Genomic DNA, 27,016 nt, shown 5'->3' on the forward strand with positions numbered 1-27,016 from the left:
GTTTATCCAACACTAAGCCATTCATTACTCATTTCCTATAATCTCAGCAAAGCGTTCCCATCCCTTCTATATGGAACTTGTCATGTGCACCCACCTTTGTGGGCAGATGAGCTAGGGGAGATTTTTCACTGCTTCTGGTGAAAGTCTGACAAAAGTTAACCAATTTCTCCAATCACAGGATCTATTGGAGACTTCTCACTCCTCCAGGAAAGCACTTTTCAGCTTTGCTACAGTTTCAATGTCCTGATGAAAAAGAACCTTAATGTGCCTTCTAATGGCCACCCATCTAGTGAAGTGATACTGCTAAATACATATGCTTACATTAGTCCAAATTGAAAAAGAGGGAACATTTTCAGTAGCTGTGGTGACAGGCAGTGGCTGTGGTATTTTTGATGGCCTGTTTTTGCTTAATATTGATCATTTTAAAACTAACAAAGTCTGGAGCTAAGAGTCCAGAGGCTCGATTCAGCATATAATTGGAGGATGTCTATGAGTAAAGGTCATAGTGGGATGCAAAGACCCGACTCTTGTCCACACAATTAGAACAGTCTAATTGGTACCAGAGAATACCATCCTGTGGTTCTTTACAGAACTAGCTTATTATATGAAAGGAAATGGATTGCTAAGGTTCTATTGGGGATGGGGGGAGAAGCGGAACAAGAAACTGAGCAGAACTACATGAGGCAGCAAAGTATCTGTGATTGGGGTGGCTACTGGCCAGGTAGCTGGGCCTGCTCCTCCCAGCCAGGGCAGTGCACAATGACTTCATAATGACCTATCCATGCAGACTGATGCATTTTGATATGAATATTGAGGTGGCCCTCCATTGTGGGTACAGTGCATATAAGCAGAACTGGGAGGTCCCAGAACCATGCACCTCTGAGCTCTTCCTCCCCCCATTCAACCAGCAAAGGTGGGGCGCTCCTAGGATTTCCTCTCTCTCCCTCTGTTAAATAGTAGAGGGTACCATTTGAGGATCTCTTACAGATGTCATAAAGTTACAAGTAAGTACAACAAGTAGTCAAAATGGTAAGTCTTTGTCTAACTTCAGGGAAAATTATGATGCTCAGTGGTGCTAAAGACCAGCTTAATAAGAGTTCATTTCTAGACTTTTCAGTTAAGGGCTTATGAGGCCAAATGTGGGGCTTTCTTCCTACACAGATTTAATGAAGCTAGTTGCCTATTGGATGACGAAGAAAGTCTTAATTGTCCGGTATTCTGTGATGTTATCCATTCACATGTTGAATCTTTTTCCTCTAACGCTCAAAACAAACAATTAAAGGCTGAATCTGAGCAGGCTCCGCCCACAGAGCCGAAAGCAGAGGAGCCCCCTGTCGCTGCTGCACCTGCTGTTGGGCTGGACTCTGGACTGGACACCCAGGCTGAGGAGCCAGTGGAGGGGGCAGTGGTGAGCACCGCCCCCCCTCCCACCCTCCGCCTGCCTCCCCTGCCACAGTCCTGCTCATCTTGTAATCTCATTTCTCCCTTCCCATCCATGCTTCACTTGAGCCAAATCACCTCCTCATCTGCCATGACTCCCCAGGTTCAAATAGCCTTTGTGTCTTTGACAGTGAAACTTCATTGTCTTTCATGGTTTTGAAAGGAAGTGATCTAGAGACCCGATCTTATGAACTAGAGAGAAATGTCATGTAGCCACAGGCTTGGTTCTCAAAAAAGGACGCCCTCATTCTTTTCTGAGACTCTCCCATTCATGGTAGTTAAGATTGCAGACCTCACAAATAACCAGCCTTGTTAATGCTATGCTCCACCTGGGATGGCTAGAGATGGGCCTTCAAGTGAGGGACCAATCTGCAGGGGATAAACAGAGGATAATAACTTTGTTGGTTGTGTCTACATATTGATTTCTTATAATGCTAGCTTTGTAGGTTGGTTAAGTCCTGATGAAGGATTGAAATCCTATATTAAAAATCCTTGAATCTATAAAGATTCCTGTGTACACAACCATTTCCTCAAGATCATGTCTGGTGTTGGTTCTTTTAATAAGAGGAACCTTGAGGATATATTTTATGCAAGGGTGAAGGCCCTTTGTCTGCTTAGAAACCTGCTCTTACCCCTGCTCCATGCACCCATATACCACACCACATCACAAACTGGCATGAACTCTGTGTTGTGCCATGTTGAATTGGGTAGTTTAACCTTCCTGAAAGTGTAGGATAATACTAAGGAAACTTTAATTCAGAATACTCATGGAGAGGGGCACTGGAGTTGCTCAGTGGTTTGGGCATCTGATCTCAGCGCAAGTCTTTATCTCAGGGTCACGAGTTCAAGCCCCACTTTGGGCTCCATGCTGGGTGTGGGACCTACTTAAAAAAAATACTCATGGAGAATGGAATTTAGTTTGTTTATATGAAATACAGTTAAAATGTCTCCAAAGACTCTCAGTCTGGTTACCATTTCCTACAGTCTTTATGGAATCTGTACAAAGATGAAAACCAGTCTCCCTTGCTCCCAAAATAACATTGACTAGATTAGGTAACTAGAGAAATTAGAGTTATATTTCTTGCTATTATTTGTTGTGTTATTTTATCAGGAAGGGGGTAGGTCATCTGTCAAATCTATAGTTTATTAATAGAGTAGAAAAATAAATAATAGGGCAAGATAGTGATGGGAAATACAGATTAATAATGACTCAAGCAAAAATGCTCATGCTTTCCATTTAAAGATACAGAGTTGGACCAAGTCCTACAGGGAAAACAAGAAATGTGTTCTGCTAGGTTGAGTCCCTCTTGGAAGGCTGCTTGCTTGGACTCTCGATTGGAGAGGGTTGAGGCTTCAGGCTCCAGTGTTCACCTTTTCTCCCAGATACCCTGGTGATCTCCTTAACTCAGTACAGAAGGGGCCTTTTTATTTGGTGTCAGACTGCGATCTGCCCTCCCAACTTAGCTTTAAGATTATGTAAATACCAAAGGAAGGGGATCTACAGTTGATTTTGTTTTACGACTCTTATAATTAAAAAAAGAGATTCGATTTTGGAAAGAATATGGATGATACCAAGGAATTAGAAAGATATTGATGAGGTTCAGATGTTGGTTTAGAAATTGCTTTGGTTCCAAAAAGTTCTTATCGAATTTCTATTTTGAGTAGCAGCACAGACTTCACCCTCAACGGTGCTTTTAAACTACATTGATTCCATGGCCCAGACTACTCAATGTAAGGCTTAATGCCAAAATATCCAGGCTTTTGAGCAAAGCTGTTTGATGTAGACAGGGGATGTGAAAATAGATGAGCTCATGTGTTAAAAGTGGGCTGGAATGGTGATTGTCCATGATCACCTCCCTGAGGGCCCTGGCTGTGTACCTTGCACTCCTATCCTTATTTTACCAGACATATAGCAAGAGGTTTTTGTTTTTTTCAGAATCCAAATTCATTGGTTTTCCAGTAAACAATATTAATAGCCACTCATCATTAAGTAGCTACTGTATCATACCTACTATAAAGATTTATAATCTTTTTAACCAAGGGTGATTTTAAGAATATAAGAAAGATATTTAGCAAAATGTATGGATCAACCGTCACTAAAGCCAGCTTCCCTGATTGTGGGTGAGGAGATACTTGGCAGCATTCTTCATTCTGGAAATACTTGTCTCCTAAAGCTTATAAGTGAACTTTAGAGAATAAAACAGTTGGATTCCTTGTGAAATATAAGGCAATTTGGGGAGTCTTATGAAGGATTCAGGCACCTTCTAAGATCCAGAGGTTTATGTAAGAACAGCAGGTACATACAGCCCACCTGTGAGCCACTCTCTCTCAGGAGAAAAAACTTGAGTAGTTCATGTCTCCATTCTCATACAGTCTAAACAAAAATAGTACAAGAAGGCAGCTTACCTCTGCTTGCCTAACACTCCTCAAAGGTGGCTACCATCTTGTGTGTTTTAAATTGACATACTTGGATCAAGACAATCCTCCTTCCCCATGCTCTCCCTTACACTTAAGAGCCTACCATTACACAGAATATATTCTTCTTCTCTAATGTAGATTTAAAGCTTCTTTCTTTCTGGTCATAATAATCTAAGATAATGTTAGAGTTATTTTTTTTAAAGAAAGGTCTCCTCCTTTGCTCGATGTGTGATATTTAGTGTGAAGACATTAAAAAAAAAATCCACATTGTGTCCTGGGCATTAATTAATGAGTTGGCTATCGCTGTCATAAGTCAGGATTGGGTTGACATGACCTTCTAAGGTCATCCTTTTTGCTGCCAAACTGTCACCACACAGTTCTTATTTCCAGTCTTGATAGTGCATTTTGTCTGAGGTGAAGTTTGTGGTGGTTTTGTTTAAAAAAAAAAAAAAAAAAAAAAGCAAATGTAATTTCAAAATTAGGAAATTTTAACAAAGAAACCTGGGGCTTTCAAGAAAAGTAACTATTACGTTTTTGTTTGTTGTTTGATTCTGCTCGTATCTAATGTCTTTAGTTTTTCCCTGCAATACTAAATTGCATCTGTGTTTCTATAGGATGTGTTTTAAAAGCCAGCACTTGTTTTTTGTCCAAATGTTTCCATGTTATATAAGCAATGAAAATCATCTTAGGAAAATAAATGATTAATATTTGTCTCAGATATATACTAGAGGGCAGCCTGGGTGGCTCAGTGGTTTAGCACTGCCTTTGGCCTAGGGTGTGATCCTGGAGACCCGAGATCGAGTCCCGCATTGGGCTCCCTGCATGGAGCCTGCTTCTCCCTCTGCCTGTGTCTCTGCCTCTCTCTCTCTCTCTCTGTGTGTGTGTCTCTCATGAATAAATGAATAAAATCTTAAAAATATATATATATATATATATATATATATATATATATATATATATATATATATACACACATATATATATATACACACCAGAGAATTAGGTTAAGAGTCAGATAATGATTTTTACCCACAGTTATTCCATTTTGTTGTAGAGAATCATGGTCTAATTTATTCTAAATTTCTGGAAGCTCCTGTATTTTGCTCTGTGTGAACTGGACCAATACCTTTTCCCCCCTATTATTTCTAAAGAAATACACTGTAATTAAATTTAGGGTTAGCATCATTTCTAAAACATAAGTGGGGAAAAGATCAAGGTAAAGATGTTTTTAGGATTGGTGGAGAGTCCTGGAAGATGAAACACTGACCTATTATTTTGGGGACTACTTTTGGTTTTGCTGTGTTTTGTTTTTTTGAAAAGTACCAGACTGAAGTTGACTTGTCAAGACCAATTTAAACCACCAAATATATACCTATGTGTCAGACACAGTCTATGAATTCATCTTGCTAGGACTTCTGTAGGCTTGAATAGAAGGCATGTGCTAGTTTCTTCCTTCATTTAGTTGACAAATATAATTTGAGTCCTCTCTAGATGTCACGCTTTGTTCTGGATCTAGGGGAGACAGTGATGCAGGCAGTAGACAAGGCTCCTGCAAACATAGACTGGTGGTGGAGGAGGCCAAGACTACACAGTAGTCGGGATTTCCTCTGTGATGGTCACCGGTATGGGAAAAAGCACTTGAGTTTTCTCCTCGTGTGGAAAACATGAGAGCTGGGGCTCCCACTACGCCTCCAGGTATGAACTCCCAATAGGTCAGACGAAGACATAGAAGATCACAGGAAACCAGAGGAGCTTGATTGCTTGTCTGCCCTTCATGATTATAGAATTATGTCCAAACTCAAAGTGTTTACTCAGAACCGCATAAGAAGCCTTGTGGTTTGGCTTGACATTTTTTACTTTTTGGCTTGACATTTTTATTTACATTTTTTAAATTTATATTCAATTTACCAACATATTTTTAACAGGGCTTTGGTTGTAATTAACCGAGATAAAGAACCAAAAACCAAAAAAACAAACAAACAAACAAAACCCACCCCTAAACCCCTCCCATATTCTCTCTTCTTAGTGTACGTTGGCTGAATTCATAAGCCCACACAGAAACCATTCCTGGCCAGCCTGTGTAAGACCAGACCCATTCATGGGGCACCTGGGTGCTCAGTGGTTGAGCTGCTGCCTTCAGCTCAGGTCCTGATCCCGGGGTCCTGGGATCGAGTCCCCCATGGGGCTCCCCACAGGGAGCCTGCTTCTCCCTCTCTCTGTGTCTTTGCTTCTCTCTGTGTCTCTCATGAATAAATAAATAAAGTCTTAAAAACAAAAGATCAGACCCATTCAGATGTTCAAAAGACAGCTCTGCTTAGACAGCAATGCCTACCTCGCACCCTCTTCTGTAAGCATCGATCCCAGTCGCTACCCCTACATCAGAGTTAGAGATGGAAGAGCCTTAGAGATGTCTTTAACTGGCTCATCCCTCTCACTCCGTGGGTGACAATGCTGAGATTTATGTAGACCGAGGATAATGTGGAGGTGAGGACCCAGACCAGTGAGTGTTACCATCCTGCCTCCGCTTCTTGCTCTTTCTTGTTCATTCTCTCCTCTCAGCTCCTCCATGGCAGAAGGGCCCTTACACTGGACCACTCCTGATGAGTGGATACCATCTGGAACCCTATCCTATGTATGATCAGGGGAAACAAAACCCTGCTCATTCTGATCCAAGAAATTTTCTCTGACAAATTGCCTTCCTTTCCCACAAGTCTCAGTCGGCTCAGATGCTTTCTTTGAGACTTACTTCGTGTGGCCTGAAGTGGAAGGCAGTGTGGCTAGAACAACCATGAGGGAATAAGGCTAAAGGAGACAGGGACCATATTGTAATAGTGGACAGCACTGAGTGCTAGTGGTTGACGTGCATTTTTTTCACAGCAGCCCCAGGAAATAGGCTTTATTTCTGTATTGTTGCCAAGGTCAAGGAAACCGAGACACAGTTTCGGTGGTTTAACAGAGATCACACACCCAGAAAATGGTAACATGAAATTAAATCCTGGCACTTCAATCTATAGAGAGCCAGCCCCTGACTGCACCAGATGGCTATGTTTCCAAAAAGAGCAGGATTTATGAAAGTCCATTTGTAGACCAGTTTCACATAACATCTAACTAAAGCCATTGAGGTCACAGTTAGGCTGAAATCTGTCCACGCTGACACCGACACATCCTACAACTCGGTGGCCATTCCTGTTTTGTTGCTGAAGGGTCAGAGTAGAAGCAGAAATGCTTGTGCAGCCTCAGCCGTGAGCTCCTCAGGAGGAACGTGTGTCCTAATCCCCCACTTTGGATGTAAAGCAAGTATTTACGAGGATGTAATAGGAAGACTCCTGAATGGAGAGTCTGGAGAACTCGTTCCATGGCTAACCAGCAGGGTGGCCTTGGGGAAATCATTTTCCCCTTCTCTGCCACTTTTCTCTCTTCCAAGAATGCTGTACCTGTTAAACTAGATGTTCTCTTCCCATGTTCAAAAGTCTACAACTTATCACATTAAAAAATTAAGGATTTCTAAATCCCTCGTGATACTTGCTAGGCAATAGCTGACAGATCACTCTGGAGCAGGTTTTGCTTACTGATGCCACGAGCTGTTCAAAGGCTACAAAAACAGAGGGTCGGTAGTCAGGGTCTTTCAAGTGCCACTGTCTGCTCCCTACCAGTCCTCAGGAGTCAGGCCATTTCATCATCTGGGCGCATTCTAGGCTACTCAGAAAGGTGCATGTGGTTTTTGGCAGGGTCAGGGTTGGGAGTTTTGCCAGCAGACCATGATGACATTTAGGTGATTTGCAGATCACCATTTTTGATCTGGTCTCTGGCCATATCTGGCAGCCAGGCCTCTTTCTGCCAACCCAAGCCTGGGCCACTCACAAGAAAGCAGTCCGAGCAGTGGCAACAAATGCTTTTTCGTATTACCCAAAGATAACGTGGCCAGGCAAGGTGATTGGTTCCTTGCACCGGAAAGGCATTTTCCTTAAACAGCCTTTTAAGCTGAGGCTGTCCCTTGTGGCTTGGCTACTTTGGAAACTAGTACTTGCTCATGTCCCCAGCTCTGAGAGTGTGCAACACACCATATTCACCTTCACTTTGAAAGAGAAAGCCACCTTTCTGATCCACTTCTCTCATAGACTTTGCAAATAAATGTCTAATTAAAACTTCGGTGTCCTAATGTGTATCACTGTTGGATAGTCTGCCGTGACCTGGAAGGCCCGATGAGCCAAAAATTCATTAATTTTGGCATTTCTGCAGAAATTCTGCAGAATTTTCAAAGGAAGATATGGAGCCAATGCTGACAGGTGTTGCCGTGGCAACCGTGCTGCCAGCCACCTAGCCGAGCCTCGGTGGGACCCGGCTGCTGCAGATTCATGATGGCAGTTAAGGCAATACTCAGGGAGTAGATTGGAAAAAAAAGATAATTGAGATGAAGGTCAAGGGGAAGAAAACCACTAACCTCCTTTATGAGAAGGGGACACCCATAGATATATCAAATGAAGTTTGTAATACCAGGTGCCACCTTGCAAAGGAGCACCATTGGAGGCTCGGTGCTCCATGGAAGGGCCCAGCTCTGCAGTCCTGCTGGAGGAAAATGAGGACCTGAGCTGTTTAAGTAGAGTTTGTGTACTGGCCACCAGCCTGTGTCTTTGGGGCTGTGATGATGCTAGCTGCCTCTTAGGCTTTTCTTAAAAATGCATTTGGCAGAAAATCCTCTATTTCCATAGAAATGCATGGATCTTCAGGCAAGTCGAGGGCTCAGGTTGGATCCAGATTAAAGGGTGGGCAGGAAAAGCCAAGGGTGGCCTGTGATCAGGATTGCCCTGGGATATTTATCTCCCTTTGTTCCTTCCCAGAGGGACTGAGGGGTCACTCCCGCTCCCATACTGATGAGTGCAAGAGTCAGAACTAACAGTCAGATCCCCAGTTCTCTCGGATTCCATGGTAGTCTCTTCTGTCCTGTTCCCTTACCGGGAAAATGGCGGCATTGGGTCAGATGAGCTCTGTGGTCCTTCCAGCTTTGGGATCATTTTCATCTGTCACCTGTGAACCCAGGTACCAATTTCTAAGTCTGCAGTGCAGTGGATAAAGCCAGGAGATGGTTGGTCTTCTGTCTTCCCATTCCATACAGACCTTTCTAAACAATGAATCTGTGGGAAAATGGGCAAAACACTGTCCTACCAACCACTTCTCATTATCTTTCTATCATGTAATTAGCTCTTAATTGAGAGGGATTTTATGACATGGTTGCTTAGGTACCCAATCATGCATGTAAATGAGTATTTTAATTGTAATCTACTAATCTCATTTTAAAGAGTAGGGTTTCAAGACTGTAAGTGGATGCAGTATAGTTTATGAAATTCCACTAGCTCACGTTCTTTATCAAGAGTCCTTGCTTGGGGTTGACAGTAGGAAGCAGTGGGTCCATGACTCAGTTTGCCAAGAAGGGACCATAAAGACAGGAATAGTCACCCCACCGGCCAGCCCAACAGAAGAAAACAGGCTTGAGTTGAAGTTGTCCCCATTTTTCTAGTTGAAGGAATTCCTGTGTGCGGATTATAAGAAATCACCAACAAAAGGCAGAATTAATGAGGGACTAATATCTGAATATATTCTTTTACAATTTTAAATTCAGGGGCACCTGAGCAGCTCAGTTGGTTAAGGGTCCTGGGACCTAGCGACCTGTCGGGCTGCCTGACTAGCTGAGAGTTTGCTTCTCCCCCGGACCCTCCCCCTTCTGGTTCTCTTTCTTTCTTCCTCAAATAAATAAATAAACAAAATGTTTTTAAAAAATTAAAATAAAGATTTAAATTCAGAATTTATAAGAAAGTCCTAGGAGCATTTCAATTGAGGGAAAGAATATGTTACCAAAGAGCAATCAGGTGGACCTCAGACTTGCCCTCCCGAGTGCTAAAGCTCAGGAGCTGTTGGAAAGCCTCCCAGACCTTGAACACATACAAAAAAATCACGTTGTGGCAGTTTTACCCCAAGCGAGTGTAGTTGGTCACATGTGAGAGCAACAGAGAGATACTATCAAATATAGAATCACCATAGAATTTCTCAAAAACATTTTATGAAGGTATTTTATGATAGATTGAAAGATGACTCAAAATCAACATGGATGGACAGAGTAAAGCAAATGTAATGTGTAAATTGGAGATCCCAGGTAGTATGTTCTTGGATGTTCACTGTAGGATTCTTTTTATTTTCTTTATATTGACTGTTAACATAATAACGTGATGGGCAAAAATTTAAAAATAGTCCTCAGTAGAGACATTATAAATGAATAAAGGAATTAGTGTTTAGTATTTAAATTATTTAAATGTATAGTCTAAACAATTGCTATGAATATGGTTATAAACCAAGATCTTCCTTCGGAAGGAACATTTTATAACATTTAAAAACTAGAAACCAAGTAGTGTTCAGTGACATAAATGTTAAATAAGTTGTCAAATAGAAAAAACAATAAGGTACAAACTACTTAGGCTATTGATATAATTTTTCTAAGAAACATGATCCCTGTGTTATAAAATAAACAATAAAGTCCCAGTAGGCACAGAAAATGAAGGAAAATAAGTATGTGAAAATGTTATTTCTTTTGTTATCTTTAAACCCACAGTATCCATTATTTTTTAATCAGAGAAATACCTGTTTTCAGTTCAAACTACCTGATAGATATTTATGAAATTTATACTCGGGTTAGCCTCACCCAGACCAGTTACTGGCAAGCAGCTTCTCAGGCATTGTTCAGAGCTCACATTGCCAAGAAAACAATGAGTAACTAAAATTAGTCACTAAATTACACAAAGCCCAAAGATTACAAATTCTCCTGCAGCCAATCACTACTCTTTTTTTTTTTTTAAGATTTTATTTATTCATGAGAGACACGGAGAGAGAGACAGAGACACAGGCGGAGGGAGAAGCAGGCTCCCTGTGGGGAGCCCAATGCAGGACTCCATCCCAGCACCCCAGGATCATGACCTGAGCCAAAAGCAGATGGTCAACCACCGAGCCACCCAGGTGCTCCCCAGTAACTATTCTTACTTGTCCAGAGCCTGGGTCCCTGTTGACCTGCTCTCACGGCACCATCTCCTGGAGGGCTTGGCCCTTTTGTGTCATCGTGTTGTGTCTCCCTATTTTGCAGGATACACAGACCATTCTTAGTTTGCCTTCATTTCATCCCACCTTCAGAAATTTTGCTAGCAGGTGTTTGGAAGGACTGTGACATGAATGCCATGACCACATCGCTTTCCATCAAGGAGATTGTTGGGGCAAAAGTTGAAGAAAGCAGTAGAATCTGTGTGGTGTGATAAAGTGAGAGCCATTCACCTTCCCAAAGATGTCCCATACTGATCCTGTGGTTTGTGTGATGTGCGTGCAAATTGCCAATAGTCTGTGCCCCATGGGCCTTGTGAATATGGTAAACATGTGTCCGAGGGCAGGGAGAACTTTTTTTATGTCTCTTTGCATTAAATGTTTCCCACCATGAATACATTTGGGCAACAAACAGTACCGTTTGGGCAGAAGGTAATGGTGTTTCCCTTAACATTTGGAAGGACGAGAAAAAAATGAACCACCTTGAATGTCAAAGGCTTGAAATACTTTCAGTGGTTTTGGTCCTCTGGTCTCCCCGATGACACTTAAAAAAAAAAAAAAAAACAAACAAAAAACTCTGCAAATAGTCGTGAATCATTGTGGTTTTTCGTAGCAGGTGTAACATTTCCAGTAGCAAGCAGAGTCCAGAAAATGTTTTCTGTTTCTCAATCTACAAATAGCTAACAAGTTGGAATCCATAAAAATAATAAGAAAAAGAGGGATAATTGTCAATTGAAAATTTCAGTCTGTCTCTGATTTGATCTGCAGCTAACACCTAATCTGAGCAAGTGGGAGTCCTGTTTCCTGTTGTGTTTTTATGTTGTTCTGTTACTACAGTTAGTAAATATGCGTTGGAAATATTTTGGCAAGAGCAGAACATGGGCTACAGGTTCTAGACATAAAGGGAAGATTGGGGGATGCCTGGGTGGCTTAGAGGTTGAGCATCTGCCTTCGGTCCAGGGTATGATCCTGGGGTCCCGAGATCGAGTCCCCTATCAGGCTCCCTGTATGGAGCCTGCTTCTCCCTCTGCCTGTGTCTCTCATGAATTAAATAAATAAAATCTTTAAAAAAATAAACGGAAGGTTGGGGACCCCTGATTTTCAGAGCAGTTCGTTCTGGAGGCAGAAAGATAGGGAATACAGGTAGCAGACAGTCCTTCTCTGTTTCTGTAATATTCCTAAGGCCTGTAAAATCAAAATGTTGTATTTGGCTAGAGAAATAGGAATTCATTGCTAGTGAACCCTAAGAAGGGAGGGATGTTTATTTCTTCCCTTTTCCAACTAGGCCATTCGAAGCGCTGGCCTTTCCTCTCTGTAGTCAAAGTGCCAGTTCCCTTAGCCCCTCGCCTTTACTCGCATTGTTAATTTCAGCCCTTTGGTGATTTTTATTGGCCATCATCCCTCCATCCCTTTTTGTGTATGTGACAGAGATCAGGTAAGTTGCTGACAGAAGGAAGCTGAGGTATTTGCTTTTTGAGTTCAGCAAACGTCAGAGTTGGTGGACAGAGCGCTTGGCCTCCACCTGCTGGTGGCTGGCATCACCGCAGGCCACACTCAGGTCTAAGTCACACCCAGCCAGGGGCGCCTGGTTAAATCATTTAGCAAAGGTGAGGTTGATGACCTATTTCAAGGTATATCTTGCAGAAGTAAAATCTGGTGCAAATTGATAGCTATTTAGAGCGCTAGAGATGAATCAGGGACTCGTCAACATTCGTATGGAGAGAGTTAAATTATTTTTGGCAACACCATTAATACTTCACAGAAATACATTCCTTTCTGGACATATATCAATTCAGTTGAGTGTAAAATCCAGTCACTAATAGTGTGTGCTTGGCACATATAGGTATGGAAGGATTTACGCATAATCACTTGAGGGAGTAGCCTATTAAACAACATAGTTGTCGCTTTCCCATCTATCATGATGTGTATGTGTGTTATGTGTGTGTGGGGTGGTGTCTACTGCTCTGTTTGCCCATACCATCTGCATGATATATGGTCCATCTGGTCTGAAACCAGGGGGATATTCACACTATAGGTGTGATTTTCCAAGCAGATGGAAAGCATAAATAACTTGGAATTATGGTAACACAACTTGCTTTCTACATTTGAGCCTGAAAGTCCATTGTAGGCACGTTGTCTTTACGTATATAGTTTCTGCTATGGAAGAACTTGGCCAGGTAGGCCTTCGATGCTGGAAAGAGCCTGTTCATTTCTTCAACAATAAAGCTCTGAGCAATTGTTCTCTGTTCTTCCTGGGATGAAGATGCCTTGCTAGTTTACATTCCGATTCTTACTCTCTTGATAACATCAACAATACATCCTTACAAAGACCAGTGTTTATATAAAACAAGAGATGAAAGTCTCTTAAGTATTTAAACACACTTTCTATTAGGGGGATTGGCGTTCACCAAAATCTGAATTCCCACTTCAGTAATTGTTAGCATTTAAATTCGCTTTAAATGAATATATTATGATTCATATAAAGGATTACTTTTCTGAACCCAGTACCTTAAAGACAAGATGGGGAAATTAAAAAAGAAAGAAATGGTACATCGTGGCTCGTGACCACGTTTTCAATCATTGCACACTTTGCATGGAGAGCCAAATTTCTATAAGAGAGGCAGGTAAATTTCCAAAATATAAGTAATCCTTGGCCATATGACAAATAGCGTAGCTGTTAGCACTATATTTCATCCCGAAAGTAAAATGTTATGTTGTAGAACAGTGGATTCCGTGGCAGGTTATTTTTCTTTAATGTGTCACCTGTAAATGTGAGTCAGAAGAAAGGTTTTTAAAAATGTGTTGCTCTCACCTTCTGCATCTCCCACTTCTGATGCCCAATCTCATAGGCATTGTCCATTCTCTGGTCTGGGTCTGAGAGTCAGTATCAGCAACACTGGAGCTTTCTTAACCCAGCAGAACAAAATGGGTAGAATTTATTCAATAAAGAAGAGGAATGGCTAAGCTAATCACATCAGATAGCAAGATCAATTTTTGAAATACGTGTCCTGGGTGTATTATAGACCAATCCAATAGTCTTCCTCTGTCTTTTCGGATTTGAGCTTCTCGAATCAGGCCTGCCAAACTGATGTTAGAGTCTTAGATGTGTGCTCTATAACCAGTCTGCTCAAAGCTAAAACTTTTTATTGCACTTTCTTTATTTACCTATTGCACATTTTTAATACTTATTTTGACCATATGCAACCTTAGAAAATTCTCATTTTTTTTTCCTATTTCACTTCTCCTATTAAAAAGACCTAAAATTTGATGGGATTTTTTTATAATGCATATTTCAGAACAAAAATTATTTATTTGCCCTTCATTCTCAAGAAGTCTCATTAAGAAAACTCCCCAGTATATACTTTTTTTTGTGAATGTGATTTAGCTTCTGGGACCTTCCCCATGAGGATTTTAGAGTTTATACTGAAATGTGGTTTTTCTAAATTCTGACTTTGCATGATTAGGCTGCCTTTCTTAGGTAGCTTTCTTCCATGGTCCAGGTTTGGGGGTGAGACCCCTTCCATTCTGTGACTCTGGTGTCTTGTAGGGTTTTGTGACCACCTGCTTTCAGGCAACAAAAGTAGAAACAGCTTGTAAAGGAGACCACCTAGCCCATAAAAGCCATGTGTCTAAAATGACATATGTCACTTCCACTCAAATTCCATTCTCTGAACCTAACTGCAAGGAAAGCTGAGGAATGTAGTAGCATCATTGTGGGCCCAGAAAGAAGGGTAGTCATTTTTTTTTTTAACTGAAATACAGTTGACACATCATGTTCCATTAGATTCAGGTGTATGGCCTAGTGATTCCACAAGTGTTTTATACTCCACTCAGCTCAAGTAGAGCCACCATCTGGCACCCTACGGTGTTACTATGATACCCCTGGCTATGTTCCCATGCTGTGCCCTTTATTCCCTGGAAGAGAGGATGGAGGGCAGACTCGCCCTGCCTGCATCCAGGGCTCTGGTACCTTACACATCCTCATCTGATGAACCTCCACAGTGGGGCTGGGTCTGGCCCTTCTTGTCGCCCAGGCACATACAGACATGACCTGACTGGTCATACGATTTGCAGGTTATACCTGGAATGGATGCCGACGTGACTGTTGGAACCTCCATGTTAGCAGCCGAGGAGGCCCTGGTGGAGGAAGCAGAGGTGGAGAAAGCAGTTCTTCCTCCTGGTGAAGGAGCAGGTGTAGAGGAGGCCAGGCCTGACACTGAAGCCACACAGGCCGTAGATGGTGACAGATCTCAACTGGAAGAAGCAGAGGCAGTAGCCCCTCCGGTAAGTGTCCCCAGGAGGGGGGTGGGTGGAATGCTGTTTACTGGTTGGTGCTGGTAACAAGTCTGGGCACAGAACAGGTTTGTGGCCATTGTGTGGTACCCTGCTTTACCACATACTATATATAGTATATATATATAATAGTATATATATGCGCACTCATGCATATATACATGACATGTACAATTTTAGGTATTTTAAATTTATTTTATTTATGTATATTACTTGTATTATTTATTATTATTTGTGTATTTGCTTATGAGATTCTCAGCAAGAGTGGGCCTGGCTTTCTCTGTGTCAGTGTCATGAGGTCCACACAGGCCCCTAGTGATGGAGAAAAAGAATAAACCTTGGACGATGTACAAGTGAGGTGGAGGGAGGAAGAGAATGTGACCAGATGATGGGGTTGTTGTATGGATGACCTGAGAAAATGCTTAGCCCAGTGCCAGGCACATGAGGAGAACCCGATATCCATAGTTAAATCCTATCATTATTTGTGGTATTTAGGGGTCGTTATTATCACTAGAGTGCCCACAAATTCACCAGTTGGTGCTTATTTCTCCAAAAGCATATCCCTTTTGCACGTTCAAGAGCCAACAGGTCATTAAATACACACACGAAGTTGCCGGATTAGCTCCAGCTCCTCCCTTCTTCAGAGAAGTCTTCAAAGTCAACAAACCCATATATTCCATGACGTGTGTGTGTGTGGGGGGCACACAGCAAGGGCCACCCTTCTAAACCCCATGCTCGGTCTAGATTCCAGAACATAACAATGACAAGTGGGCTCTCAGTGTTATGCTTTTCCTTTGTCCTGATTCGTTTACTCATAAGAAATTTCCCCCAAATCTCTCCAGGGTTATTCAAAGCTTGAAACTAAATGATCCCTTTCATCCCACTAGAAAAACAGCGGGTAGTATTGGTATTTGGAGAAATAACTCAACAGTATGTTCCATTTGTTCTTGAAATTTTCTTGTCACGATGCCAGAAGTGTTTTTATATGATATTGTTAGACTTGTTGAAAAAGCGCATTATTTTCTCCAAATTGAAAAATGGAAGTGTTTAAGCCCGCTGGTATCTGAGGGAATATAGAACTTGATCTGAGAGGCAGTAAACATCTCCAGACTTCCACCATGCTAGGGAAATTTGTCTCCTTGCTTATCTTTGTTACAAAATAGGAAGGAGATCTCAACCCTTTGGTTCTGCTCCCCGCAAGAGTGGAGCATCCTCGGAGTGGTTGGTGGGCACTGTCATCCCTCCAGCTGTAACGGCAGCGTGGGCTCTCACGGTGATCCGCAAGCAAAGCAGACGGAGATTTTCTCCCAACACAAGCCAGATCTGTCCTAACAACATGGTTGCTGGCTCTTCAGGAGTCCCCTGGGCTTCTGGGAGAAAGGCAATCACAGGAGGTTAAATGTCAGCTTCGGGCAGTGGAAGTATTCAGTGGGACAAGAGAGTGGTCCATGGCAACGATGAGGCCATTGCTGGAAGCACTTCAGGATTGTCTCTCCACCCCGACAGGTCTCCCCCTCCCTCCCTGCAGCCTCCCAGCCTTCTTCCCAGTTTCCACAGGACCCCACTCTTCACAAACTGCCTTGACTGCTCAAGGATGCAGAAAGAGTCCTAAGGGTTTCTATCTCCGGAGAGCTAGGAGGGCGGCTGTGTCAGGAGGAGGGTCCTGCAAGGCTTGAGGCCCAAAGGTTTGGGCCAGGTTTGGGGAACGGCAGGCGTTTTGCTGAATGGAGGAGGTGGGGAAAGTGGGAGCCACGGAGGGTGGGTCGGCGGTAGAAGCAGCCCATGGCACCCTTGAGGACACAGAAGTCTTTCTTCCCAGCCCCTGCTCAGCACCCCCACATTTGTCTTCCTCCAGGAGAAGGTCATCCCTTCGGTCGTCATAGAGCCCGCCTCCAACAATGAAGGGGAGGGAGACCACGAAGCACCTGCAGGTGCAGAGTCCATGGAGACCCCCGCTGCCGCCGCTACTCCCAGCCCCACCAGTGAGCTACCGGAGCTGGCCCCAGAGCCCAAGGCGGGGGAGGACTCCCAGCCGCTGCCCTCTGCTCTGGCTGCGAGTGAGGAGTCTCTGGAAGTGCCTCCCGGCTTCCTCTACAAGGTCTTGCCATTTGTTATTGTTTATTTGTGTTTTGTTTAGTTTGGTTTTTTTTTTTAATATTTTCCTGAATTTAGTATGCACCTCATGTTGCTGTGAGTTTTTTGTTTTTGTTTTTTTTTTGCATTTTAAAAATTTTACTTAAATTCAACTAATTAACATAATAATGCATTTTTGGTTTGAGAGGTAGGGTTTGGGGATTCATCAGTTGTATACAACACCCACTGCTCATTAATTACACCACGTGCTCTCCTTAATACCCATCACCCAGTTAACCCATCCCCCCAGCCACCTCCCCCTCAGCCACCCTCAAGTGTGTTTCCTATCATTAAGTCCTTATGGTTTGCTTCCCTCTCTGATTTTATCTTGTTTTATTTTTCCCTCTTCCCCCATGATCCTCTGTTTTGTTTCTTAAATTCCACATATGAGTGAGATCATATAATAATTGTCTTTCTCTGATTGACTTATTTCAATTAGCCTAATACCCTCTAGTTCCATCCACAGTGTTTTCATCTGGTGGCCCTTTGTCCGTCCTCTGCTTTGAGGTGCTTTTGCTGGAACCTCTGGTTTTCGGGTGTTTACTTCTGCATTTTGCAGTATGTATTCTTTCTCTGTACTGCTGTCCCCACATCACATTGTAAAATGGCAGGATTTCCGGCTGCTGCACAAGCAGCAATGACAGTAATGACTTTCCATTGTTCAGCAATCCATAGTTAAAGTTCGCCACAGGACAAATGATATGTCCCTTGGTAGTGAGTGGGTGAAATCTTCCCCCACCCTGCCCCCCCGAGTGGCCTCCCATGCTCCTCTCAGAGCCCTGTGAGTCCCTTCAGCCCTGGGCTCAGACCTCAGAAATCCTCTGTGTGTGCACCTGCTTCTGGGCTGGATTATACACCAGCCAGCCTGCCTGGGCCCACCCCGGCTTCCCTCCCTAAGTGCAGTGTGGCCTGAGGAACATCACTCCTCTCTCTGCGCTTCAGTTTCTCAGCAGAAGAGTGAGTTGGGGAATCAGTCATTTCCAGCTCTGACATTTTATGATTCTACATGCAAAATACACATTTTAATAGCCAATCGCTTAATCCTCAGGGGTTCAGGGCTGAGGGGAGGGACATGGGGGAAATAACCCATCCCTGATGGAGTAGTTGCTCAAGCTGGGTAAGTATGTGGGTCATTAGACTGTTCTTTCTACTTTTGTTTTTTGAAAGTTTCTTATCAAATTTTAAAGAAATCTTTCAAAAAAAAGGGTTAAAAAGGATAAGGGGGAAAGGACAGGTATTGTTTAAGGGTATAAACTTGCAGTGAGTAGTAGGTAAGTCCTAGAGATCCAATGCACAGCATAGTGAATATAGACAACAATATTGTATCATAATCATCAAACTTGCTCAGAGACTAGATCTTAATTATTCCAACCTGGTAGAAAGAAATGATAATTATGTAACATGATAGAGGTGCTCAGTATCGGAACCATGGCATCCTATTACAGTGTATACATGTATCAAATTACCATGCTGTGCAACTTTAATTTGCACATTGATGTTTAAATTTTGTTTATTTGATTAAATAATGTCTACACCCAAGGTAAGGCTCAAACTCACAACCCCAAGATCAAGAGTCGCATGCTCTTCCTCCTGAGCCAGCCAGGCACCCCAAATATGTTCTAGTTTTTTTAAAAAAAGAAAGAAAAGAAGCAGATTGGCTTGGTTTAAAAGGTAAGATACGGAAGGAAGTTTATAAAGGAATTGATCACTGGGTTTAATTAAATAATAATTCCCATATAACATGGGAAGTGATGATTTTTTCCAACTATTTTTTTAATTGTTATATGTACAATTTTATTTTTATTTCATATTTTCGAGGAGGGGCATTGGAGAAGGGGTAGAGAGAAATGGAGAGAGAACCTTAAGCAGGCTCTGTGCTCAGTGTGGAGCCCAACCCGAGGTGCACTCTCACCACCCTGAGATTGTGACCTGAGAGCCAAAATCAAGAGTCGGATGCTTAACAACTGTGCCACCAGGCACCCCTGATATTTCCAGTTATTAATTACTGACAGAAGTGGAGTTAGAGGAACTTTCTGCTAGACACTTCTATTTTTAGTTCAAGTTTAAAATTTTTTTAAAATTTTTTATTTATGATAGTCACACAGAGAGAGAGAGAGAGAGGCAGAGACATAGGCAGAGGGAGAAGCAGGCTCCATCACTGGGAGCCCGACGTGGGATTCGATCCCGGGTCTCCAGGATCGTGCCCTGGGCCAAAGGCAGGTGCTAAACCGCTGCGCCACCCAGGGATCCCCTAGTTCAAGTTTAAAGATGGACAATAATAAAGTATCAGTGATAGTGAAATGTAAATACCTAACAAAAATATGATGAATTAAAATTTAATTAGTGTGCAGTACACAATTTCAACTCTTGCAGAAGGCATTGCATTGCTAAACATACATCCAAATTGTCTCAGTGTCAGTCTTCAAACATTGAATGTTTTAAGGAAACAGGACTTCCTTTCTATGTTTAGAGGCCTTCTCCCTTGGGATATGCAAGGATCATTGTCTTTTTTGTTCAGCTTGGAGGGGCTTCAAGCCTACCAGTCCCTGCTGATAATCTGGCTAGGAGACTTCAGTGTTACATTTCCTTTTCTTTTTAAAATGAGTAAACTCTTTTAAAATCTTTTGCAGGTGGAAACACTGCACGATTTCGAGGCAGCAAATTCTGATGAACTGACCCTACAAAGGGGTGATGTGGTGTTGGTGGTCCCCTCAGATTCAGAAGCTGACCAGGTAAAGAGTGAGACAGAAAGGTTCTCCGGGCTCTCTTGTTGTTTTTCTGAGCATCACTGGGACACAGTGACCAACTGAAAATATTTCTATTTTCTGAGATGCTACAAAGCAGCATCTCAGAAAAGGGCTTAGGCCTGATGAGCACAGGACATGGCTAACTTTTTCTCGTTAGGAGATCTCTTTTGGGGATACTATTGCATTGTTTCTTTTTGATACAAAGAGATGATCATTTCTTACTTTGCACCCACTTTTTAGGGATGTGTCTCTGAAACGCAGTCTTTAGGAAATGTAGCCACTAGATGTACTTAAAATCCCTTTGAAAAGTGTGGAGATTGACCAGGAAAGAACATGAAGGAAATTCCTGGGGATGGAACCATTTTCTCTCTGAATAGGGGTGTGGATTACATGTGTGTACTCATTTGTCAGCAGTCACTAAACTACACTTAAATGATATTTGCATTACCCAGGATTTAAACTATACCTCAGTTTTATTTTATTTTTTTTAATTTTTTTTTACTTATTTATGATAGTCACACACACACAGAGAGAGAGACAGAGACATAGGCAGAGGGAGAAGCAGGCTGCATGCACCGGGAGCCCGACGTGGGATTCGATCCCGGGTCTCCGGGATCGCGCCCTGGGCCAAAGGCAGGCGCCAAACCGCTGCACCACCCAGGGATCCCCAATACCTCAGTTTTAAAAGTCTTAAAATGAATCACCTTTGAGTGTAGTTTTCTAATGTGAAGATGCTGAAAATTCCATTTTGTTCTTATTCATAGGATTTGTGAGCCTCTTAATAGTACGCAAAACGTGTAAACGTGCCTAATAACAGGTTTTTCTGGAGAGAAGAGCTATAATCTCCATAGTATTCTCAAGGAGATTTCTGAGCTTTCTCCTCCCAAAATAAAGTCACTACTTTAGAGGTTAAGGCTGTCTTCCCATGCCCCACATTTTGCCTTTCTCTTGATTATACACTTACCAAGATAGAGTAGTTTCTGCGTCAAAGTCTCTACCGCAATAAAATTAGAGATCAGTAGCAACAATAATAGCTTTAACAGCTCTAAATATTTAAAAAATTTCAAAATATACTTCTGAATAATCTAGATCAAAGAAATCACAGTGTAAATTTTAAAAAAATACTTCCTAGTGATCATCGAGTTCTAAGTTTTCAGCCTAAGAAAATAAAAAATGATCACATTAAGTCCAAAACACACAGAAGGAAGAAATAATAAAAATAAATTCACAAATGAATGCACTAAAAAGATACACAATGGAGAAAATGAGTAAGTCAGGAAGTTAGTTCTTTGAAAGGATTAATAAAATTGTTAAAACCTCAGATATACTCTTCAAGGCAAAAAGTAGCAAAACATTAATTACCAGTATCAGGCAAAAGTGTCCTACATATCTCAAAATCATTAAAAACTCCATCATATAAACTCACATTTTTTTTTTTGCATTAACTGTAAGTTGTTTTAAAGACATTAAGAGCAAAAAAAGCTAGTCTTATGTCTACCAACCTGTTTATCATTTCCTGGACTCTTCCTGGTTCTTCCTATAGATCTGAAGTTTCTATCTGGTTTCATGTCCTTTCTATGTGAAAATTTTTTCTTTCTATTTTTTTTAATACTATTCTTCAGAGTGCTTTGGCTTTTTCCTTTTTTTTTTTTTTTTAAAGATTTTATTTTTCAGTAATCTCTACACTCCGCGTGGGGCTTGAACTCACAATGCTGAGATCAAGAATCCCAGGCTCTGAGCCGGCCAGGCACCCCTGCCTGAAAAATTTTCTTTACTAATTCCTACAGTGCTTATCTGCTGGCAATAAATACTCTCAGCTTCTGTTTACTGAAAATGTCTTTATTCACCTTCATTTTTAAAAGATTTTATTTATTTATTTGAGAAAGAGAGAGAGAGCACGAGTAGGGGGAGTAGCAGAGGGAGAGGGAGAAGCAGACTCCCTGCTCAGTGGGGCTCAATCCCAGGACCCTGGGATCATGACCTGAGCCAAAGGCAGGTCCCCACCCAGGCTCCTCATTCATCTTCATTTTTAAAGATATTTTCCCAAGACAAAGAATTCTGAGTTGACTTTTTTCTTTCAACTCTTTAAAGATGTTTTTCCATTGTTTTCTCTTTTCTGCTCAGCTGCTATTTGTTTAACATTGTTTCTGGGTATCCACTGTGACTTTGTCCCTGACTAATTTTAAGAATTTTTCTGTATCGTGGCACCTGGGTGGCTCAGTGAGCCTTCAGCCCAGGGTGTGATCCTGGAGTCCTGGGATCGAGTCCCACATCGGGCTCCCTGCAGGGAGCCTGCTTCTCCCTCTGCCTGGGTCTCTGCCTCTGTGTGTGTGTGTGTGTGTGTGTGTGTGTCTCATGAATAAATAAAATCTTAAAAAAATTTCCCTATATGTTTGGCTTTCATCAGTTCAACGTAATGTGCTTAGATCTTGGGGCTTTTTTTTTGTATTTTCATTCTTGGGGTTCACTGAAGTGCTTAGATTTGTGACCTGATCTTTTCCGTAAATTTGGAAGACTTTCAGCTCATATTTCTTAAATTCTGTGCTGCCTCATTCTTTCCCCTCTTTTAATGATTCCCTAATTACATACCTGTTGGACTCGTTGATGTCAAAGACGTTTCTTTTTTTGTTCAATGTTTATTTCTTTTTGGATCATTTCTTCTGATTTGTCCTCAATTGCAGTGACAACTTTTTTTCTGGTTGTGGAAAGCTTATCCAGCGACTTTTTCATTTTGGATGCTATGCTTACACAATTCTATAACGATCATGTAGGGTTTTTTTTTTTTTTTTTTATTTTAGTTGCCATTTCTTTCCTGAGATTTCCCATCTATTCTTTCACCATTGCCGTCTTTTGGTGGCAGGTACTTGTACATATTTGTAATAGCCGCGTTAATTTCTTACCACTAATCCCAAAAAACTAGCCCATCTCAGCACACATTTACATCAGTTGCCTTTTATCTGGGGGGGCTACATTCCTCTTTATTCTCATATCTATAGTAATTTTTTGTTATTAATACCGGACACATTGTAGAGTCTGGATTCTATTTTCTATCTCTGAAGCTTGCACCGCCCCCATAGGAGACATAGAAGTTACTAGATAATTAGCTTGAATCTGTGGAGCTTTTGTTTTATACTTTGTTAGGGTGATTTTGCTTCAATTTTGCCTTGACTTTTAGGATGAGTTCTTAGTCCTGAGACATCTTTTACTTCTGAAAACGGCCCTTCTGGGATTTTAGTAGAAGTCCTGAAGCCTCCTAACTTGGTGGGACTCAGACTCTGGACTCCGCCTCCCCTCCATGGGCAGGGCTTAAATTTCTTCTTAGCTTTCCGGCCTTTCTCCCAGACTCCTTGGAGGAGCTCCTGTATATTCACAGACTATGGGAGAAGCTCAGGATTTTAGGGAAGTTTCGCATATTTGGGAACCTGCCTTTGTACATCTCTTCTTTTCAGGGTATCCCCCTTAAAAATACAGGGGAAGCCCTCCACTCCTCCTTTGAATGCCCTGCATCACAGAGACTGAGGATAATCCTCAGGAGGAAAGCCTTATTAGCTCGGATCTCACCCAGTACAATTTCCTACTTTCGGGGATTAAATATTCTCCAGTTTTTGCTGGCTTTGGGTCACTGCAGGTGCCTTCAAATAGTTGTTATATATATCAATTCTATTACTTGTAACAATCCCATTGTATAAACTTTAGATTATATATTTTACGTCATTTCCATATATAAATAGTTGCATATATGCATACTTATGTATATAGATACGTATAAATATATATTCTAGTGTTAGTAATAGTTCTGTGCAGAAGCATTTATCTGATACAAGCTATTTTGCCACTGCCAGAACTGTAAATCTTTCTTCTACCACATATTTTAAGCAGTTTAAATCTAATTTTCCCTATTTGCCTCAGTTAGGGATTGATCTTGGCCAGTCCTTTTCACTTTACTATATAAATTGTATTTCAGAATATACATGTTAGAATGTATTTTGATTCTGAGTTTGTGCCAGTTCTTATTTTCTTTATTGAAACCATTTTAAATGCATGACTCGACTCCAGTAGATTTTTCACTCATTGTAAATACAGTCAAATGCAGACACTTGTGGGGGAAAATATGGCCTTTTAGATGCTTGCTGAAGGTTCAGAAAAAATTTAGTTATCATCTTTTACTTTAAGTATAGCTTCGCCCTTCACAAATATAACATCATAATTTTAAAGAGGACACTCTTCCTCCTAGCTAGGATCATTATCAGTCATTTTATTGAGTCATCTTTTTCTTTTTTTTTTCCACTTTCAAAAATTGGCCTGTCTAAATGCTTATATTGCTTGTCTATATAACAGCATCAATTTATAGTCTCAGATTACATCAAGAGGGAATGTATTCAGCTTCTTTATTTAATTTTGGAGACCTCATTTTATCTGATGTACTTGAATTCTGTTGGGAATTGCTTCAGATTAAATCTGGCCATCCCTCATCCTAAGTGGGATCTCTTTCATGTATTGGTTAACATAATAAAGACAAGTCATTTCCCACTAGTTTTGCATTATACGGTCTGTATGTTTTGTGCTGTTCCTTCCACTCACGTTTTCCAACTAGGCTCTGCTTATCTGCAAGAGGCCAAGGGCGAATACCAGCCTACGTTCCATGGCTTCATTTCTATGATGATGCTCCTATAAGATAGACAACGTTTATGAGGAATAATTTATAAAGAGTATATAAAGAATATATGATGTTTCCAGCAAGAGTATCATGGCAACATACTGCCTTGTAGTTCATATAAACTTGAAAAATGGGATATTATAAATGCAACAACATACACAATGGCAAGAGCAGGTACCCAGATCTAGCAGTTATTATTTGCTGTGCTTTGGGTGTGGTGGATTATTTGGGTCACATGATGTGAGCTGGGGGCACAGAGTTCTTTCTTATAAGCAGGTGGTTTGGGATGGAATATGAGACCTTCCAATGGCTTTGCACTCTATTCTGACCTGGGTCCTAAAGTCACTTCTTCACTATGACCCACAGGATAGGGAGCGTTCTTGGGCATGACATATATTCAAATGGTTAGCATTCTAATCCTTTTCTCTTCCTTAAGAACTCATTTCATAATCCAGTTAATGAGCTATACTTTACACAAAATTGTACTATTTGTATTAATGTTCAGTTAGCTTGCTCAGATTCAAATGTTTATTGTTTTTTTGTTTTGTTTGTTTGTTTGTTTGTTTGTTCTCACCTAACAACTTCTTTGGGACAAGCCTTCCCACTGACCTGTCCCAGCACACTGGTTTATATATCATGTAATATACTGGTGCAGGATCACAACACTAAATTATTTTGTTAACTGTTGGCAATGCAGATTTTTCCAGTAGTTCCTTGGACCTTGAAAGCTCTCTCTTTGTCTTGCAGGATGCGGGCTGGCTGGTAGGAGTGAAGGAATCAGACTGGCTTCAGTACAGAGACCTTGCCACCTACAAAGGCCTCTTTCCAGAGAACTTCACCCGACGCCTGGATTAGGGCCAAAAACATATTGTAGAAGGAGCCTGGTTATTGGGTGTTTAATCCTTCCTGAAAACCTGAAGAGTTCACTTTTGCTATTACACTTTTAATGATTTACAGGCTGGTGCCAGACAAAGCTTGGAAAGATAGATCAATGGTGCATGTGTGCAAAAAAAAAAAAAAAAAAAAAAGAGAGAGAGAGAGAGAGAGAGAGAGAAGAAAAAGTAAATTACAGAAAACTCACTGGTTCCCACGTTATCTGTAACTGGTTTATTTGTGCTTTGTCCAAGCTGTGGAGACTCTTGTACTTGATCCCCTCCCACCAGTTCTAAAGTAGCTTTCTCCAGACCAGAACCTTAATTTCTCTGCCCCGATTGTATGGTCCTGAGTGGCTGCCCTGCGGAAGACGTGATGAATTATCCTGTAGTACGAGATTATCTGCTGCCCCTGCACAGGTGTGAGCACGTGCGCTCTCCCTCTTTCCAGTTTACTGTGTTGACTAAACTGCTGCACACGTTTTCAGTGTTCTTTTCCAACACCTCTCTCTATGTATATGGACACCCAGTGACACATGCTCGTTCCCATTGCTCCCGGATCTATGTGTATGCACAGTGCTACATATGCATAGCAGCTTCCTCTCGTCCCATTGTAGCTCTTTGCCTCTGGAGTGTCATTGATACATGCATCGCTCTTGCTCTGTCTGGCATTACAGTTCCAGTTTTGCCTCCGGGCAAAACCAGCCATCCCATTGCCAAAACAGTTGACAGTATCTGTGTTTTGTAAAGTGCATTTTTCAGGATGCAATGACCAATAGCATGTCAGGGCTGCTGTCCCTTTGGCAAAAGCAGAGCCTCGCTGTGTAGGTCCAGCTGCTGTGGCTGGAGGTAAGCTAGGTGGGATGAGCAGCTATGTAGTGTTAACAAACTTCTGCCTTTCTACGATTGGCTGGTTCATGGGGCGTAAAAAAATCCACCCCCAGAGAACACTATTTAAAAAAAAAAAAAAAGCTCCTATTTCCAACTCTTTATATTTATGCAACTCATCTTCACAGATTGTCCTAAAATAAGATAGGTGATGTATGCTGTATCCACAAATCATCTGTAACAGTTATGTTTTCAGTGCTGTGTCATTCCAAATAAACCTTTGGTAATCTCCAGCAATTACCCTAATTCCTTCTGCGGAGTCGTTTGTCTTGGAAAGCTTGGTCCAGTCGGATGCACGACTTGAAACCGTGTACGTTGGAGTTGTTATTTGTGCAGAAATACGCTTGTTCCTCTGGGTTATGCTCCATAACCCGCCTCCCTTCCCCGAAACCCATCCTCCCAGTCATTGCTGGTCACTCGGCGGGCCCAGCTGCCCAGCAATCACTACAGCACAAATAACAGCTGTGGACGGAGGCCCCTGGTAGGTGCCG

The 27,016-nt window shown here is 41.7% G+C and overlaps 1 protein-coding gene across 4 annotated transcripts in view; it reads left to right on the plus strand.

Annotated features, from left to right (window-relative positions):
- Nucleotides 1–26,752, plus strand: part of AMPH (amphiphysin) — a 216,146-nt gene extending 189,394 nt beyond the window's left edge. For 2 of the 4 annotated variants that reach the window (XM_055300729.1, XM_055300730.1), the window contains 5 exons: nucleotides 1,283–1,408; nucleotides 15,010–15,219; nucleotides 17,084–17,326; nucleotides 19,992–20,093; nucleotides 25,513–26,752. In XM_055300729.1, coding sequence (XP_055156704.1) covers nucleotides 1,283–1,408; nucleotides 15,010–15,219; nucleotides 17,084–17,326; nucleotides 19,992–20,093; nucleotides 25,513–25,620 — 789 coding nt within the window. In that variant the 3' untranslated portion in view covers nucleotides 25,621–26,752. The remainder of the gene's footprint in view (nucleotides 1–1,282; nucleotides 1,409–15,009; nucleotides 15,220–17,083; nucleotides 17,327–19,991; nucleotides 20,094–25,512) is intronic. The other 2 variants (XM_055300732.1, XM_055300733.1) reach the window with 1 other exon arrangement.
- The last annotated feature ends 264 nt before the right edge of the window (nucleotides 26,753–27,016 follow it).

Source organism: Nyctereutes procyonoides, unplaced genomic scaffold (assembly GCF_905146905.1).
Source record: "Nyctereutes procyonoides isolate TBG_1078 unplaced genomic scaffold, NYPRO_anot_genome, whole genome shotgun sequence".
NCBI lineage: Eukaryota > Metazoa > Chordata > Mammalia > Carnivora > Canidae > Nyctereutes > Nyctereutes procyonoides.